At 52.2% G+C, this 13,724-nt stretch overlaps 3 protein-coding genes across 3 annotated transcripts; 1 reads left to right on the top strand and 2 right to left on the bottom strand.

The window, feature by feature from the left end:
• Positions 1-7,305: 7,305 nt before the first annotated feature.
• BO66DRAFT_52413 (putative histone acetyltransferase) lies at positions 7,306-11,120 on the bottom strand. The gene is made up of 4 exons (XM_025653372.1): positions 10,459-11,120; positions 10,265-10,344; positions 10,142-10,189; positions 7,306-10,084 (listed from the first exon to the last, which is right to left on the bottom strand). The coding sequence occupies exons 1-4, from the start codon at positions 10,962-10,964 to the stop codon at positions 7,449-7,451; spliced, it is 3,270 nt and encodes a 1,089-aa protein (XP_025505391.1). The 5' UTR covers positions 10,965-11,120; the 3' UTR covers positions 7,306-7,448.
• A 467-nt stretch (positions 11,121-11,587) lies between these two features.
• BO66DRAFT_390788 (NADH dehydrogenase [ubiquinone] 1 alpha subcomplex subunit 1) lies at positions 11,588-12,432 on the top strand. The gene is made up of 4 exons (XM_025647101.1): positions 11,588-11,722; positions 11,791-11,887; positions 12,066-12,160; positions 12,227-12,432. The coding sequence occupies exons 1-4, from the start codon at positions 11,675-11,677 to the stop codon at positions 12,245-12,247; spliced, it is 261 nt and encodes an 86-aa protein (XP_025505390.1). The 5' UTR covers positions 11,588-11,674; the 3' UTR covers positions 12,248-12,432.
• Positions 12,304-13,705, bottom strand: BO66DRAFT_371434 (arylamine N-acetyltransferase family protein). The gene is made up of 3 exons (XM_025645451.1): positions 13,160-13,705; positions 13,036-13,081; positions 12,304-12,940 (listed from the first exon to the last, which is right to left on the bottom strand). Exons 1-3 carry the CDS (start codon positions 13,564-13,566, stop codon positions 12,434-12,436), a joined length of 960 nt encoding a protein of 319 aa, XP_025505389.1. The 5' UTR covers positions 13,567-13,705; the 3' UTR covers positions 12,304-12,433.
• Positions 13,706-13,724: the final 19 nt, after the last annotated feature.

Below are 13,724 nucleotides of genomic sequence, written 5' to 3'. Positions count from 1 at the left end.
AGTGATCAGACTGTAGCTGAACGATGGGTCAACGCCGAGTCGCCTCCGATTGTCTTCTGACGCACAAAAAACTGCTTCCCTCCTAGAAAGAAAAAATCAAATAATAAAAAATGAGAGTAGGTGTGTCAGGAAATTAGATGGGTAAAAAAAAAGGTGAGCCTAGGGTAGAGATTTACTGGGACGACCAAAGAAAAAAATAGAGAAAGAGGAAACGTTCGGCGCCAGCTGAGCCAGACAAATGGCCCAGTGGAGCAGTCCCAGATTTGTCGAGCAACAACCGGCCACTCTTCGGTCGTCGAATAATGGTATCGTTCCCAGTCGTAGATGGGCGACCACGGTTAGGAAAGCGGGCTAAGGTGCGTATCAGTCTTGACGATCCGACAGGAACCGCAGCGACATAGGGATGATGCGCACATTGGCAGGTTCCGACGCAAGTGTGCTGCAGGAGGGGCGCAGCCTCAAAGTCAGATCAAACAGACGCCAAAGTCAACCTCGTCTGGGCCAGACGGACTGACGACGGACTGATCGAGCTAAGCTTGGAATCCACCGCGTCTGCGGCACACGACCATTCGCTTCCCCGAGCTCGAACCCCAGCCCACAGACGCAACGGTTTGACCTCGTGCACGCGGAGATGGAGCCGGTTTATGCAGGTGATGAGGACCCGTATCTAGGCGCCACACGCAGGGTCTCCGACTTCTAGAATTGGCGCCAACGAACTGTTCGATGCTGGTCGGTGCGCGCGTCTAAGCATTCCAGTCCGCGGACCAGTCCCCCGTAACTGTATGTATTGATTGGATCGTTATCGCCGTAATCGATAGCGGAGAAAGGAGGTCATCTGTAGATAGCCAAAGAACCACACGCATGCACACACAGCCACGTCTACACCCACACGTGAGCGCACTGGGGGACTCGGCCTGTACTGGCTCAATTGCGCTGCACACTCACGAACGATCCTAATCGGACACAAAGAATCAGTGAGGTCAGAGTACATCACACAAAGGAATTCGTATCAACAATCATCCATCCCCGTCACAAGGACACGAACCTTGAGTTAAGAGCTCCTTCTTATGTCATCCACCGGGATCCGTGTTCTTGACAAAGAAGGATCCAAGGGCGAGAGGACGGGGCAGCGCGAGGGGTCCAGGGCCCTGCAGGCCCACTCGGAGCTATCCTGGCGCGAACACACGTCTTTGTTTTGCTGCGAGAAACGGCCTTTGCAAGAATTGATTGACTTCGTTCGTTCTTCGTTCTGCTGACTTTGTTCCTGCGACGCGCGCGCGCACTCACCGCAGGGTGCGAGCGGTTCTTGATTCGGTCGCAACCAAGTGGTGCTTTGGATCTGGTGGGCGACGACAACCCGAGTCGGTGTCACGAGGTATGATCCCCTGCCGTTCGGTCTTCCCCTTCGCCAAAGCCTGCAGCCAATTCCCAATCGAAATCCACACCCCTCGGGGATATTCTTCGCAACTTCTCGAGCCCTCGTACTTTTTGTACCACCGCGCGATCTACCTTTTTCGGAGACGGGTGTATCAATCGCCTGCGACGTTGCTTCTGCCTCAGTCCGGTAGTAGTTTCCCTCACAAAAATGCGGATTGGGGTTGAGGAGATGGAACGACCACTGCGGCCAGGATCGAATGGAGTGGACAAGGTGGCAGGGAGAGGAGGCTTGGACGACAGAGGCCAGTGATCGCAGCAACTATAAGAGGAGGAAACAAAAAAGAAAAGAATAGCAGTGGGTGTGGGCCTCTTTTCAACGTGCAGCCGTGGGGAACAACAGATCAGGCTGGAAAGTCAGCTTGCTTAGCTTGTTGCACTCTAGGATTCTAGCTCGATGGATGCATCACATTGCCTGGATTTGACACGCAGCTCGCAGACGGTGCGTCTCCCCACAGGCTCCGTCGCTCCCCCTCCCACCCCCCCTCCCTCACCCCGTCGAGAAGACTATTCCATCTGGTTGGAACAATTATTATGTCATCGGATATCGGAAGACCTTCTGCACTGGCCAAAGAGTTGCTGAAGCAATGTCGGCAAAGTAAGCATGATCATCCTAAGTACTGTACCGAGGACGAGTACCTTCATTCTGACCCAGAGGAGATTCAGCAGCCCTGAAGAGCTAACCTTACTTAAATAGTTGTTAACCATCTGGTTGGACTACGCTTGCTCTCTCCGTGCATAATCCGAGGGTTGTTTGGTTCACGCTGTGTAAGAGCGCGGCTGACAATTACGCTTCTTCTCCCTCGGTCCATACAGCGTATCTTTTCTGTTTGCTTCCCCCCCCTTTTGTTCATCTGGGCCTGTTCGGTTTATTGTTTTTCTTTTTTCCTTGGCCTCTTCTTTGCTTCCCCTGTCCGTTAGCCACTCATCTCAGATGCACTGCATTCCGAGACGCATACGGATCCTGGAACATAATAAATGGCTGTGGCAGCTGCATCTAGCCGCATCAACTGCGGAGCTACTGGCTCCCAGAAGTCCGCGACCGGATGTCCTGCAAGCTTTGAGGGGACGGCTTCCAGGGCAACAAACCCGTTATTATTCAGAGCAACAGGATGGATCCATCTTATCCAGCAGTGGGAAGAAAAGCCTGTCGTCATCGTGCCGAAGGTTTGGCGCAGCATGGCGCACAAACTAAGAATCCTCATCGCAAGATTGACCGCGTAGACTGGATTAGCGAAAAAGCAAGCGACCGAAGATTGGCACGGCTTATGCAAGGGTGAAAGAGGCCAATGCCCAGGCCTTTACAATCTGGGTCGGATGTCCGGAGGCGACGGGCCATTCGATCACTGTGCCTGCAAACCCCGAAAAAAAAGCAAATTCTGGAGAAAAGAAGGGGGGGGGGGAGGAGTGGGTGTGTGAACGAGAGGCGACAAAAAAAATTCACACAAGACGGACTCAGATAAGGGTTGGGGTCAAAGACTGATACGGTTCGGATTCGGAAAGCGTCATGCAAGCAAGAACAAGTGAATTATCCGAGGGAAGAGGGAAAGGAAAAACAAGACCAGATTCGTGTAACGAGCTAGAACTGGGCCAGCATGACTCCATTTCAGGACTGGACCGTCTGGTCGGGATTTGAAGAAGGGCTTGTGATCGACGCCATACGGGGAGGGAACCTGTCAGCAAGTCTCCGATTGCGATGCTTCTCCAATGATCATATTCTCCTACGGAGTACTTCAGAAGAAGTTCCGTTTGGTCAATGATGCCACGTTGTGACGGAGTCGATAGTGGACGGGGTTAATCGGCTCTAAAGGGGAATAAGGGGATCCGAGCGACTTCGATCGAGATCTATCCCCCTGTTCTTATTGTTGATGGCTATTGTTGAGTTCGTATTTCTGGTCAATTGAATTAAGACCAGGCCAGGCCAGCCGTACGCCAGGCGAACAATCACAATACCGGCAGAAAAAAAGCCACACGCACACACACACAGGAGAAACACCACACCACAAACATCCACTGTGGGTTAACTTATGGGGCTGTTATGGGGATTCAACTTCCCTCGGCTGCAATTGGCTCCCTCTCAACTTCCACAGCGAGCTGGTTAAACTTTACAGGACGAAGGTTGAGTAAGGGTGGAGAGGTGGTGAAGAAAAGGACTGGCAGTATCAGAGGGAAAGGTGTGTGGCTTTTTTTCTTGATTTTCCTTTCGCCAGACAAGTTTTGAAGTTGGACGTGCTTGTCTTGGTCGTCCACACCACTGGGTGCTTTCCCACACACAGTGTCTTCACCAAGTATGGGAAGTCCTTCTGCCGCCCCGTTCCCTCTTTCGTCGATGTACATCTGCTTGGTGGGGCTGGAGGGGGATTGGCAAGGGAGGGATGGGAAAATAAATGCACGATGAAGTGTTCGGTTGCCTTTTTGGGGCCAGAACAAGTTAAGGAACTCTCGCACGGGGACGCGAAACCGTTCCCGGGTATTGTTGACAGGCGGACCGTCGACCATCCCCAGTGTGAACCAGACTTTGCCAAAGCGCTTAATCTACGCTACCGTTATGCTTATTCTGGCCCTGCGATCACCGCCCTGATCTCTCCTTCCTCTGAACCATGGATGTTCACCACTTTGGTTTCGTGGTTTTTTGTGCCCCTCTGGCACGATTGGAACTCAGGGTCGGTCCCGCTTGAGGTTTTTGGTTGAGGAAGATCAATTGAGTAGCTTGATCCGACTCTCGTTCCTGACAATAGCTTCCTGACAATTGCGTCGTTGGAGCAGAAGAACATCAGCATCAGGACAAATGATATTGCAGGATTTCCTCAGAAGCGAGTCACGAATTACGATCCCCCAGACCTATCAGATGGCCCACTAACCTAGCTAATCCAGGTCGGTCAAAGTCCCGGGCCTACTTCTACTCCTACTCAAAAGGGAAGTGGACAAGGTAAACTGGAAAGATCTGACTTGACTGACAGATCATCTCGGGAAACCGAGATATCATGCCAGCTAAGACGCCTCTCACAGCAGCGATCGAATGATTTATCATCGAGACGTGGGGAAGGGGGGGTCCGAGACTTCTGTCCAAAGTACGGAGGGCGGACTCTGCTTCAGCTTATCTCCCCTTTTCTGCCTTTTTTGCTTCTTTTTCTCCCCCTCGATCTCTTTGTTCCGTCCGTAGCGATCATCCCATTCCCCTTTTGTTGTACTCCGTATTCACATGGCTCTTCAACCTCTTTCGGGAAGGATTCTTCCTTCATATCCTCACTAGGAAAGGGATGTCCGACTGCAGAACCGCTCAATTCACCGCCACAATCAAATATCCCAACGATCATTATTGTCTCCACGTCCGCCACACGTCCAGACGATCTCTCAATGGGCTCCTGCAATTGTGGACATGCAGAGCGGGGTATGAGAGTCCGTCCTTGGGGCCTCCTACTTTATCTGGGCAATGCAGTGACCCCGAGCTCCATGGCTCCATGCGTCGACATCATCGCGCAGCTCCCTATCTTATATAGAGCAGACACTATCGACGCCCGTCCAGCGATCACGTGGCATACGTAGGTGGAATAATAACATCCGTTATTATTGCAGGTCTCACGGACGCTTGACGAAAGTACGCCGCATTGCCACCTCAGCAGCTAGACTCCATCCCGGCCTTATTCGGGCGCATGAAGTGCATTGGCGAGATTCCTCGGCTGCTTGACCTGGCTTTTTCTGCACCGCACTTGAATAGTCAATTCTTGGTGGTCCCACTCAGAAACTTCGCACTACCAGTCCATCAGACGAAGGAAATCGTATAACCAATTTGAGTCCCGTAGTTGAGCAACAACAAACTCTCGGTGAAATGTCGAAGCATAGTTTGGTGTCCACCCAGGGTTGTGGTGTAGATAAGATCCCCGGGGGGGGGAGAATGTCGAGAGGGAAGGCCGATCGGAAAAGAGTCCCTTCGCTTAACCACCAGATAGTTTTTGTGGCGACACCAGCACACTACACTCCGATACTCTAAGTAGATCATCACCTCCATCCCATCCATCAACCAGCAAGTTACTTGGATTAGAGCATCAAGACTAGCTAGGGTGAAAGTCTCTACATAGCACTATGGCAATCAAATTAAGTCCTGCTTCTCTGCCCAACTCAAATACACTGCATATAATGCAAGCACCGAGGTACAGTACATACTCCAGCACAACATCGTGCTCATAGTCCAGAACCCTTAGCAGGTACATCGTACTTCGTACTTCGTAAATCTTAGACCACATGTACATACATACATAGTACATACATACATACAGTACAGTAAATCCAACCATCACCAATAAACCCAATAAATACCTACCACCTACTAACCAACCCACCCAAGAAAAAAAAAAAAAAAAACGAGTACTCCAATCAAAAACCCGCATGCAAGCTGCACCCTCCCAATTCCTGGATTCGGTCCCCCCTTGAGGTCCGGCATGCGCGGCCGAACTCTATTCTACTTCAGTACTTTCGTAAACCTCGAATCACGCACTCGCATTCGTTGACGAAGAAAAAAGTATGTCAGGCATTCGGCGGGCATTGGATGTTATTCCCTTGAATACCTAAGGAGTAGTAGGTAGTTTTTGTTAACTACCTTACTCAAGTAGGTGCGGCCAGCAAACCGCCATATCATCTGACTTAGGAGGATTACCCCCCCCCCACCCCCCGGGAGACTCTAGACTACCGTCTACCGTATTCCGTATCTAAGAAAGTGTGCAGTGAATCTTCGTAAATCGCCGCTGGCAGGGTTGGGACGGGTGGAGGGCTTCGAGGTTCAGTACGATACTTTCTAATTACTCACAGGCAACCAACAACCAACCTATCCCGTCCGAGATCCTCCACTCCGACTACATCAACAAGCAGGGATTGTTGAGCGGATATCCCGGGAATTCTTTCTTCGGCCCTGATCGTTTAGTCGGGCACACGGAATCTTCCCTAACACTTTTTTCTTTTGCGTCTGTCTATCCGCGCCCTTACTGTCCATCTAGACGACGGATGTGGGGGCGAGGGGGGCGAGAGCCGATGTGACTTCCGATCTAGTATGGCTATCTATCTGACTATAAATGTAACATGATGTCTGCTGTCGGTACTGTGTTGTGCACCATCGACGGTATTGCCGGCGTAGTCTGGCACCAGTCCGGTACGCACGCAGAACATTGATCAAAAGTTGGAAGGACCGGCATGTTTCATCGAGGCCGGCAAGGTTGCGGTGCTGTGGCATAGCACGCATGATATGGAGGTTCCCAAGGGATGCTCACATACATACATACATCCGGTAAGGGCAAGGCCATACAAAAACTGCAGAAAACAGCGGAGTTCTTTCAGGACTTATCCCCTTCAGGGAAGTACACGTAGTTCACAGCCGTGAGGATTCAGGAACCATGGAGGTATACCGGTTCTGTCTCATTCAGATGAGCAGCGTTGCCTCCACTGGTTTAAGTGCAGAAAAGAGAACAATCCCAGCTGTTCGCAAGCGTCACACTGTCTAGAGAGCTCGGGGGACTACATTACATGATAAGTAGAAAGTGACTCAGATGAGAAAAATCAAAGAGATTCCAGCCTGGAACAACTCCGTTGACCAAAGATCGAGCAATGTATCTGTGGGAGAAGACGAGAAGAAAAATGAAACAGGCCAATCGCTTAGATGACGGACGACGAACCAATGAAAGTAACAGATGCCCAGGCTCAAAGGGAAGATTCAATCGCTGGAAGGCTAAGAAAGACATCGTAAGAAGACGTCTCTTTCTGTGCACTGACAAGTGAGAATCCAAAAAAAACTCCGGGTTTTCCAGCCCACGCCGTGCTTGCAAAGTACAAGAAAAGCAGGAAGCCAACAATCCTAGTCATGAAAACATACTCCCCCATGAAGTTGGCGACGAAAAAGAGATATCCACTCCCAAAAGAGTAATGCATAACGCCTCGAGTCTCTCCCTTCTCCAGAGAAACTGCTCAGAAGTTAACCCGTGAGAGTATGCAGTCCTCCCGTCATCGTTCATCAAACTCGCAAAGAATTATGACTCCATCACAACATCACCATCCGCATCGACTCCGTTGGCTACTGCTTGCTCTGGCATGCTGTTCTCATGAACCTTGACACTCTCGTCGTCGGCAGGAATGACCATTTCAAGTTGCTCGACCAACGATTTCCGATTCACCGATTTGGTGACTTTGGTTTTCTTTTCGGTGCTCTTACCTTTGGCCGTCGCGGGGGCTTCGGTTATTGGGCTTTCGACACTTTCGTTGTCCGCACTATTCCCACAAACCCCGCTGCCGTTCAACGTAGGCGTTGCATCATCACCATCAGTGCGGTTCATTTGCTTCTCAGTCTCCAACGGCATCGCGGTCGGTGACATCTCTTCCAAGTGGCCGGCTGCCATGTTCTCGATATCCTTGCCTCGTTCATTCTCAGTGCCGTTTGGCTCCACGCTGCCCGAATCAGCAGCGGGAGACTCCATGAGCTTGGCACTCCGGCCGCGGCGGACGCTCATCTGATTCGCACTAGGAGTCATGGATGCCAGCACCGATGATCTGCGAGGAGTGTTGCGACCGCTAGTGCGGACGGTAGTCGGTGTCGAGGCCGTCTTGAGGTGTGTCCGACTTCCCCACGGTCGGCCAGGGCGCTTTTTGTAGGATGGAGCCTGAACAGGAGGCCAGATCTCGAATCTCCATGCAGGTATGTCATTAACGGGATTGGTCTCGGCCGCGGTGTTGGACTTTGTGGATGTGGTAGGCGGCGGGCGGAAACCATTACTGTTGATCAATGCATCTGTAGAAGGAGGTCCCGCCGGCTCATGCGGAATTTGCTTTGGTTCCGGGTCAACGATCCCATTCAAGATCGGAGGAGCTGTACTGTCTTCTTTCAACAAGTCGATATCAGTGGATAGTGGCTGCTCTTCCTCGTCACCTGATTCTTTGACATCCTCGCTTTCCTCTTCGTCTAACCCTTCGCGGGGCGCCACTGCATGCAGTGGGGCTCGATCGAATTGTGACTGATTGCTTCGGCCCATGATGTACGGTGTCCACACGAGAGCATCTGGATTGAGCTGAACATATCCCTTACTCTCCCAATTTTGAATGCACTCCTCAAAGTATTTGTAGTCAAGGCGCAAAGCATAAGTCTTGGTCACAGGATCCCTCACAAGAGCACGCAACGCTTCCAGACCCGACACAATGTCGTCGGCTGTCATGCCTGTGCGTTCCGAGATCTCCGCGATGCTGAGAGGAGTCTTTTGGCTTCGTAGTAGGTAGGATAGGATGAGCCGCCAGTAGTTTCGGTAGGAGACCAACCCCATATCCGACAGGGGCTTCTCCGGCGACCCTGTCTTTCCCTCAATGCGTGTGAGCAGGTAAGAAAAGTCAATAAGTAGGTTTCCATAACCTTTCCGCTGATGAATGGGCAGTGTTAGAATGCACGAGACATTGTTCGCTGAGCTTGGGCGCTTTTCCTTGCTGAAGTACCCAACGAAATGGCATCCCAATTCGTCGTACTCGGTCATGACGTAGAAGAGGAAAGGCTCTACATCATAATAAAGAGTTTTCGAACCCAGGAACAGCTTTGCAAGCAAGCAGAGATTCTGGCAGTAGACTGGATTCTTCCGCCCATCTACCTCGAATATGGATATTGACCCTTCCCGGTAGATTTCATCGCCAGGAGGGTGCTTCGCCGGGCATTTGAGTTTATGCCGCCACGCAACGTAGTCGGAGTTCATATACTTCAGGCAGAATTCGCAAATGTAAAGGACTCGGTTGCGGCTATATTCTTCCGGGTATGGAGCGGCGTACCAGGTCTCAATCTCATAGCCCCCAAAATTAATGTACTTGATCCTAGACGGAGGACCTGAGACCTTCTGTGACGCATGCTGTACGGTTTCACCGCTGGTTTCAGTGTGCATGACTCTTCGTTGCCATTCCTCCTCTGCTTTGTGACGGGCTATTTCGAACTTCTCCCGATCCATGTTGGTCGGCAACGTCTTTGATGTATCGGCGTCCACCTCAGAAAGAATACCTCCGTAAGGTTTAGACTTGGACTCATCCATCTCGCGGTCGTTGAAAGAGTAGAACGGGGTGTAGTAGGAGGCAGGCGTTATAGGAGCAAAATGAGCTTGAGGCTCGGGAACAGGCGGGGGTGGCTTAGGAGTCCGGTGGTTGCGCGTTTGAGATCTGCTGCGAGAATTGAAGATTTTGGACAACCTAGACTCATCTAAGCGAAACGCTAGGACGAGACGCCCATATTGCTTCAGCACGATGCGGCAATTTTCCTGTTCAGTCTTACGTGTACGCCGAGAGCGCGTTCGAACTGGAGACATGCCATCAACAACCTCGCCCATCTCACGGGATATTGCCCGATCGGAGCGCAGTGAAGTCTGCCGTTGCCGTTTACGTAGGACAGGCGCATGCTCATCAACCTCTGCCGACGCCGAAAGGGCTTTCCTCTTTCGTAGCGACCGAGAGCTGTTTAAGAGTTCATCGTTGACTGTTACTGTATTAAAGATTGAATGAAAGTCAGAGCCTTCTTCGCCAGTATGGGCTGGCAGCAATTCTTTGCGCATGTTCTTAGCTCGACCCTTTCGTTGCACTGGTGCGTTCTCCTTGGGGCTGGGCCGCAGCTTCTCCCGAACGCAGGTGGGACATCGCCATGGATTGGATCCTACCATGGTTTAGCACATCATGAATTAGTGGTTTGATCAGGAATGAGATAAGATACCTTCCGCGTCATCTAATGCACTCTGTTCCCGGGCGCATTGCCGGTGAGCTGTCCGGTTTCCGAGTCAGTAAGGATCGTCCAACAGCCGGCTGGATAAGTTATGGGGCCGCGAAGCCAACATACAATGATCGCCACAGACTCCGCAAGTCAAATACTCCTCGTACTCTTCACTAGGATCGTTGTCTTCGTCCTGGCCACAGAATCTAGACACAGAGCAATTCATATTAGTTATCGGTGTTTCAGGCGACTGCCCCTGATGTGGCCCGGAGCCCGGCAGGTCAGGGGCACGGGCAGCCAAATTGAGGTTCTAGACTCACATGCAGTTGCCGCGGACCGTGTTCTCCGCCTCCGCATCCTCATGGTCATTGCTTTCTCCTTCCCACTCATCGTCCGTTTCCTGACTGCTTGACGACGAACCCGATGCATCATCTTGTTCTTGCTCGCTGTCGCTGCGATGCTCAGAAGCAGGGTCTTCGTCTGCGTCTGCATCTGCTGGGCCCGAAACAACATCTTCGTCGTCCTCGGTCGGAGCTTCCTTGGGTAATTTCACGGCGCCAACCGGATCAGCATCAAGCGGAGCGCCGTCCACGTCCATCTCAGTATCGGTTTCGCCTTCAGCATCCAGTTCATCGTCAGGGCCAGCTGCCGGGGTGTTCTCAACAGGCTCGCCCGAAAGAGCGCGGTGCACAGCGTCCTGTAGCTGTTGGTCCATCTGATAGAGATCTGTGTCCTCTTCCCCTTCAGCATCCTGCTCACTGTCCACCAAATCTGCGGGGGTATTGTTGTCCAGGTCGTCATCGACCGGCGGCACTATTGCCGGCATGTTGTGTTACAGCGGTTGCAACGGTCGCCAAAACCAACGGGTATTGAATTGTCTCGGACACTTCGAATCGAAAATAGAGGGAATCCGTAGCAGGCAGAAGGCAGCCCAGCAGTTGAAACTATACAGGCTCCCCGCAAAAGTAGACAATCATCTGGCGCCGCAGTGAATGGGCATGGGGAATCATAGAACAAGTTGCCCGGGGCGCCAGCGAATGCGACTTCGAGATCGGCGAGTAAAGGAGTTGCGCTGAGAACCCGCAGTTAATAAGTTGAGCGCAGGCGCAATCAAAACAGCTGTCAGTGGAAGGGAAAGATGGGAGAGGAGCGGGATGGAACAATGGCGGATGGAACGCGTCAAGCTATCAGATACGAGAAGACATACCTCTCCCACGAGCACAGCCAATGTACCCTGAATTCAATAGCAAGGACCGTAGGGAAAGAATCTCAGCAGCTGAAGAAGGCCGTCTACAGGCGACTTCCCGGAATCTACGCACTCGCCCCTTCTGCTTCTCCTGTCCCTGTGAGGTTGAGTGCCGCTGCTGACTCATCCACGGCCGGGTCACCGCCCCGCCTAAGCCGCTTTGGGTCATCCGCCAGACTCTCGTTCGAACCTCCGGCGGGCTTCAACTTCGCCAGTCAATTCCTCCACGACTTCATTCCCCCGCGTTTACCCGTTGCGTCTGCCGCTTCACTACACTAGCACTACACATCATGGGTGTCCCCTTCGAGGCCTTGCTTCCTTTTGGAATCATCATCGGTGTAGGTCCTGCCAATTGTTGTTCCGCAATTCGTCCTCGCGCTCGGTTTGACTGATCATGACGTGACAGTCCCTCACTGCTGGTGCTGGTGGTATCTGGGCCGTTAAGTATTATGCCAACGGCTGGAAGCAGCCGCGTTGGAACCTTGACCTGTGGGATAGAGTGAGTTATACCCCTTGTGTGCGATTGAATGACCTTGCGCGCTAACAGCAGAGCAGCAAAGTATGTGATCCATCCTTAGCGATTCCACCCCAATGCATAACGAACGTTTTCCGGGAATTTTACGCATGCGCGATCGACGTCTTGGAGAGGAGCCATGGAGCTAACGATTGACTTCGCCGCAGTGATGGAGAGAGATCAAAGAATGACAGGAATATTCCGAGGTCAATCGGCCAACCCCACAGCCCCCACGGGCTTCGAACTCAACAACCCCTGGAAGGTACAATGCTACTTGCTTTTGATTGCCATGCGCGCTTCCTGTTCAGACGACTGACCTGTGCTGCAGCTCGAGAAACGGATTTACTAAGGCGATCCCTGCGCCATGTCTGCAATTTTCTATTTGTGCCTCATTTGTTCGTCCTGCATTAGCTTTGAGAGAAATATCCACGCCTCGGGTTAGAAAGAATAACCTCATTCTCTGTCATCTGTACAATTATTGCGAGCCAGCGATTTCCTCGCTGCCACGGTAGAATTCCAAAAATGTCCAAACACTCTATTTGATTTGAGAGACCAACCCGCGAATGCCTTCGATTTCATGCTCTTGGAAGTGCATATCGAACCATTTGGCCAACGCCTTGACGCGGTCGTCCTCGCTTTTCAAGGTTTCGACCACCTCCGAATGTCCGGCTGCCCTTACCTTCACTGTGTTTCCGGCCAGGATACAGAGCCCTTTAACTCCTTGTCCGCTGTCATCAAGCAGCATCCGCGTGCAAACCAGCGTCTGGGTGAACCAGCTCGTTCGCCGCTGACTGGTGGCAAAGTTCATGACCTCGAGATCCTGCGGGAGAAACTCCACCTCGGAGAACGAGTACATGGGCATCCAGGTGCTGTCCCGCGTATACCGGACCTGGTAAATCCAAACCTTCTGCGTCTGATCCACGAACTCGGGCAAAGTATCGTAGATGAGCCGCATTTCCGACGGGGCTATATTCACCCGCGCGCTTCCATGCTGCAGCGGCAAGGGGCAGGTAGGCCCGTTGCTGCCGAACCCGACGTCCACCTGTCCGATACGAGGGTTAGCAGCGTGATGTAGACAAAGAGCAATGTCGGGATATCATCCGATTTGTGCTCGGGGGTAAAATCCGACAGCCATACCGCGTATTTCTCGCCGTCGATGGTCACAACCAGGACCATGTGTCCCCTGTGGTGTAACATTGCGCATGAGTTTCTCGGCGTTGGGTTCGCAGCAGCATGCAACGGGAACGGTCGCGCCACTTACATGCCTACAAAGAACCAGTTGCGGCTGTCGGTCGACGCATCGGAGGCTGCAGTGTTCACTCGCCCTCCGGTGGGGTAGACCGTGTACCCCAGCGATCGGAGGACATGGTAGAACAGCATAGTATTCTCCATGCAGTAGCCGTCGAGCCGGCGGGACACCAATTTCTCGAAGACGCATGCCGGACGGATGGAGATGGAGTGGTGCGCTGAGTAGTGAAGCCCCGAATTCCCCCACGGAATCGAGGTTAGGTGTGCTCGCTGCAGCTCGGTCAACGTGGCCAGAGGGCGTTTCTGGATAGATTCGCGGACATATTCCAGTCGACTACTACCAGGAGTGGCATTAGGGAACCCGATGCGCTCCAGGTAGAGCTCCAGCTTATCGGGAGTATATGTTGGTGTTGCAGCCATGGTTCGTCGCTGGGTTTGAGTTGAGGTCAATTCGTTTCGGGGGCCGAGTCAAAGCTTGTGAATGCCGGGAGTGTCCGGCAGTTCATCTGGATGGATGATGGATGGATATTGTGGAGAATTACCCGTTTGGGGGCACCTCAGTCACGTTCTTGCCTGCT

The sequence above is a fragment of the Aspergillus aculeatinus genome, assembly GCF_003184765.1.
Source record: "Aspergillus aculeatinus CBS 121060 unplaced genomic scaffold BO66scaffold_16, whole genome shotgun sequence".
Classification (NCBI taxonomy): Eukaryota; Fungi; Ascomycota; class Eurotiomycetes; order Eurotiales; family Aspergillaceae; genus Aspergillus; species Aspergillus aculeatinus.
Note: the sequence above shows the minus strand (reverse complement) of the source record. Positions and strands in the feature narration are given on the sequence as shown.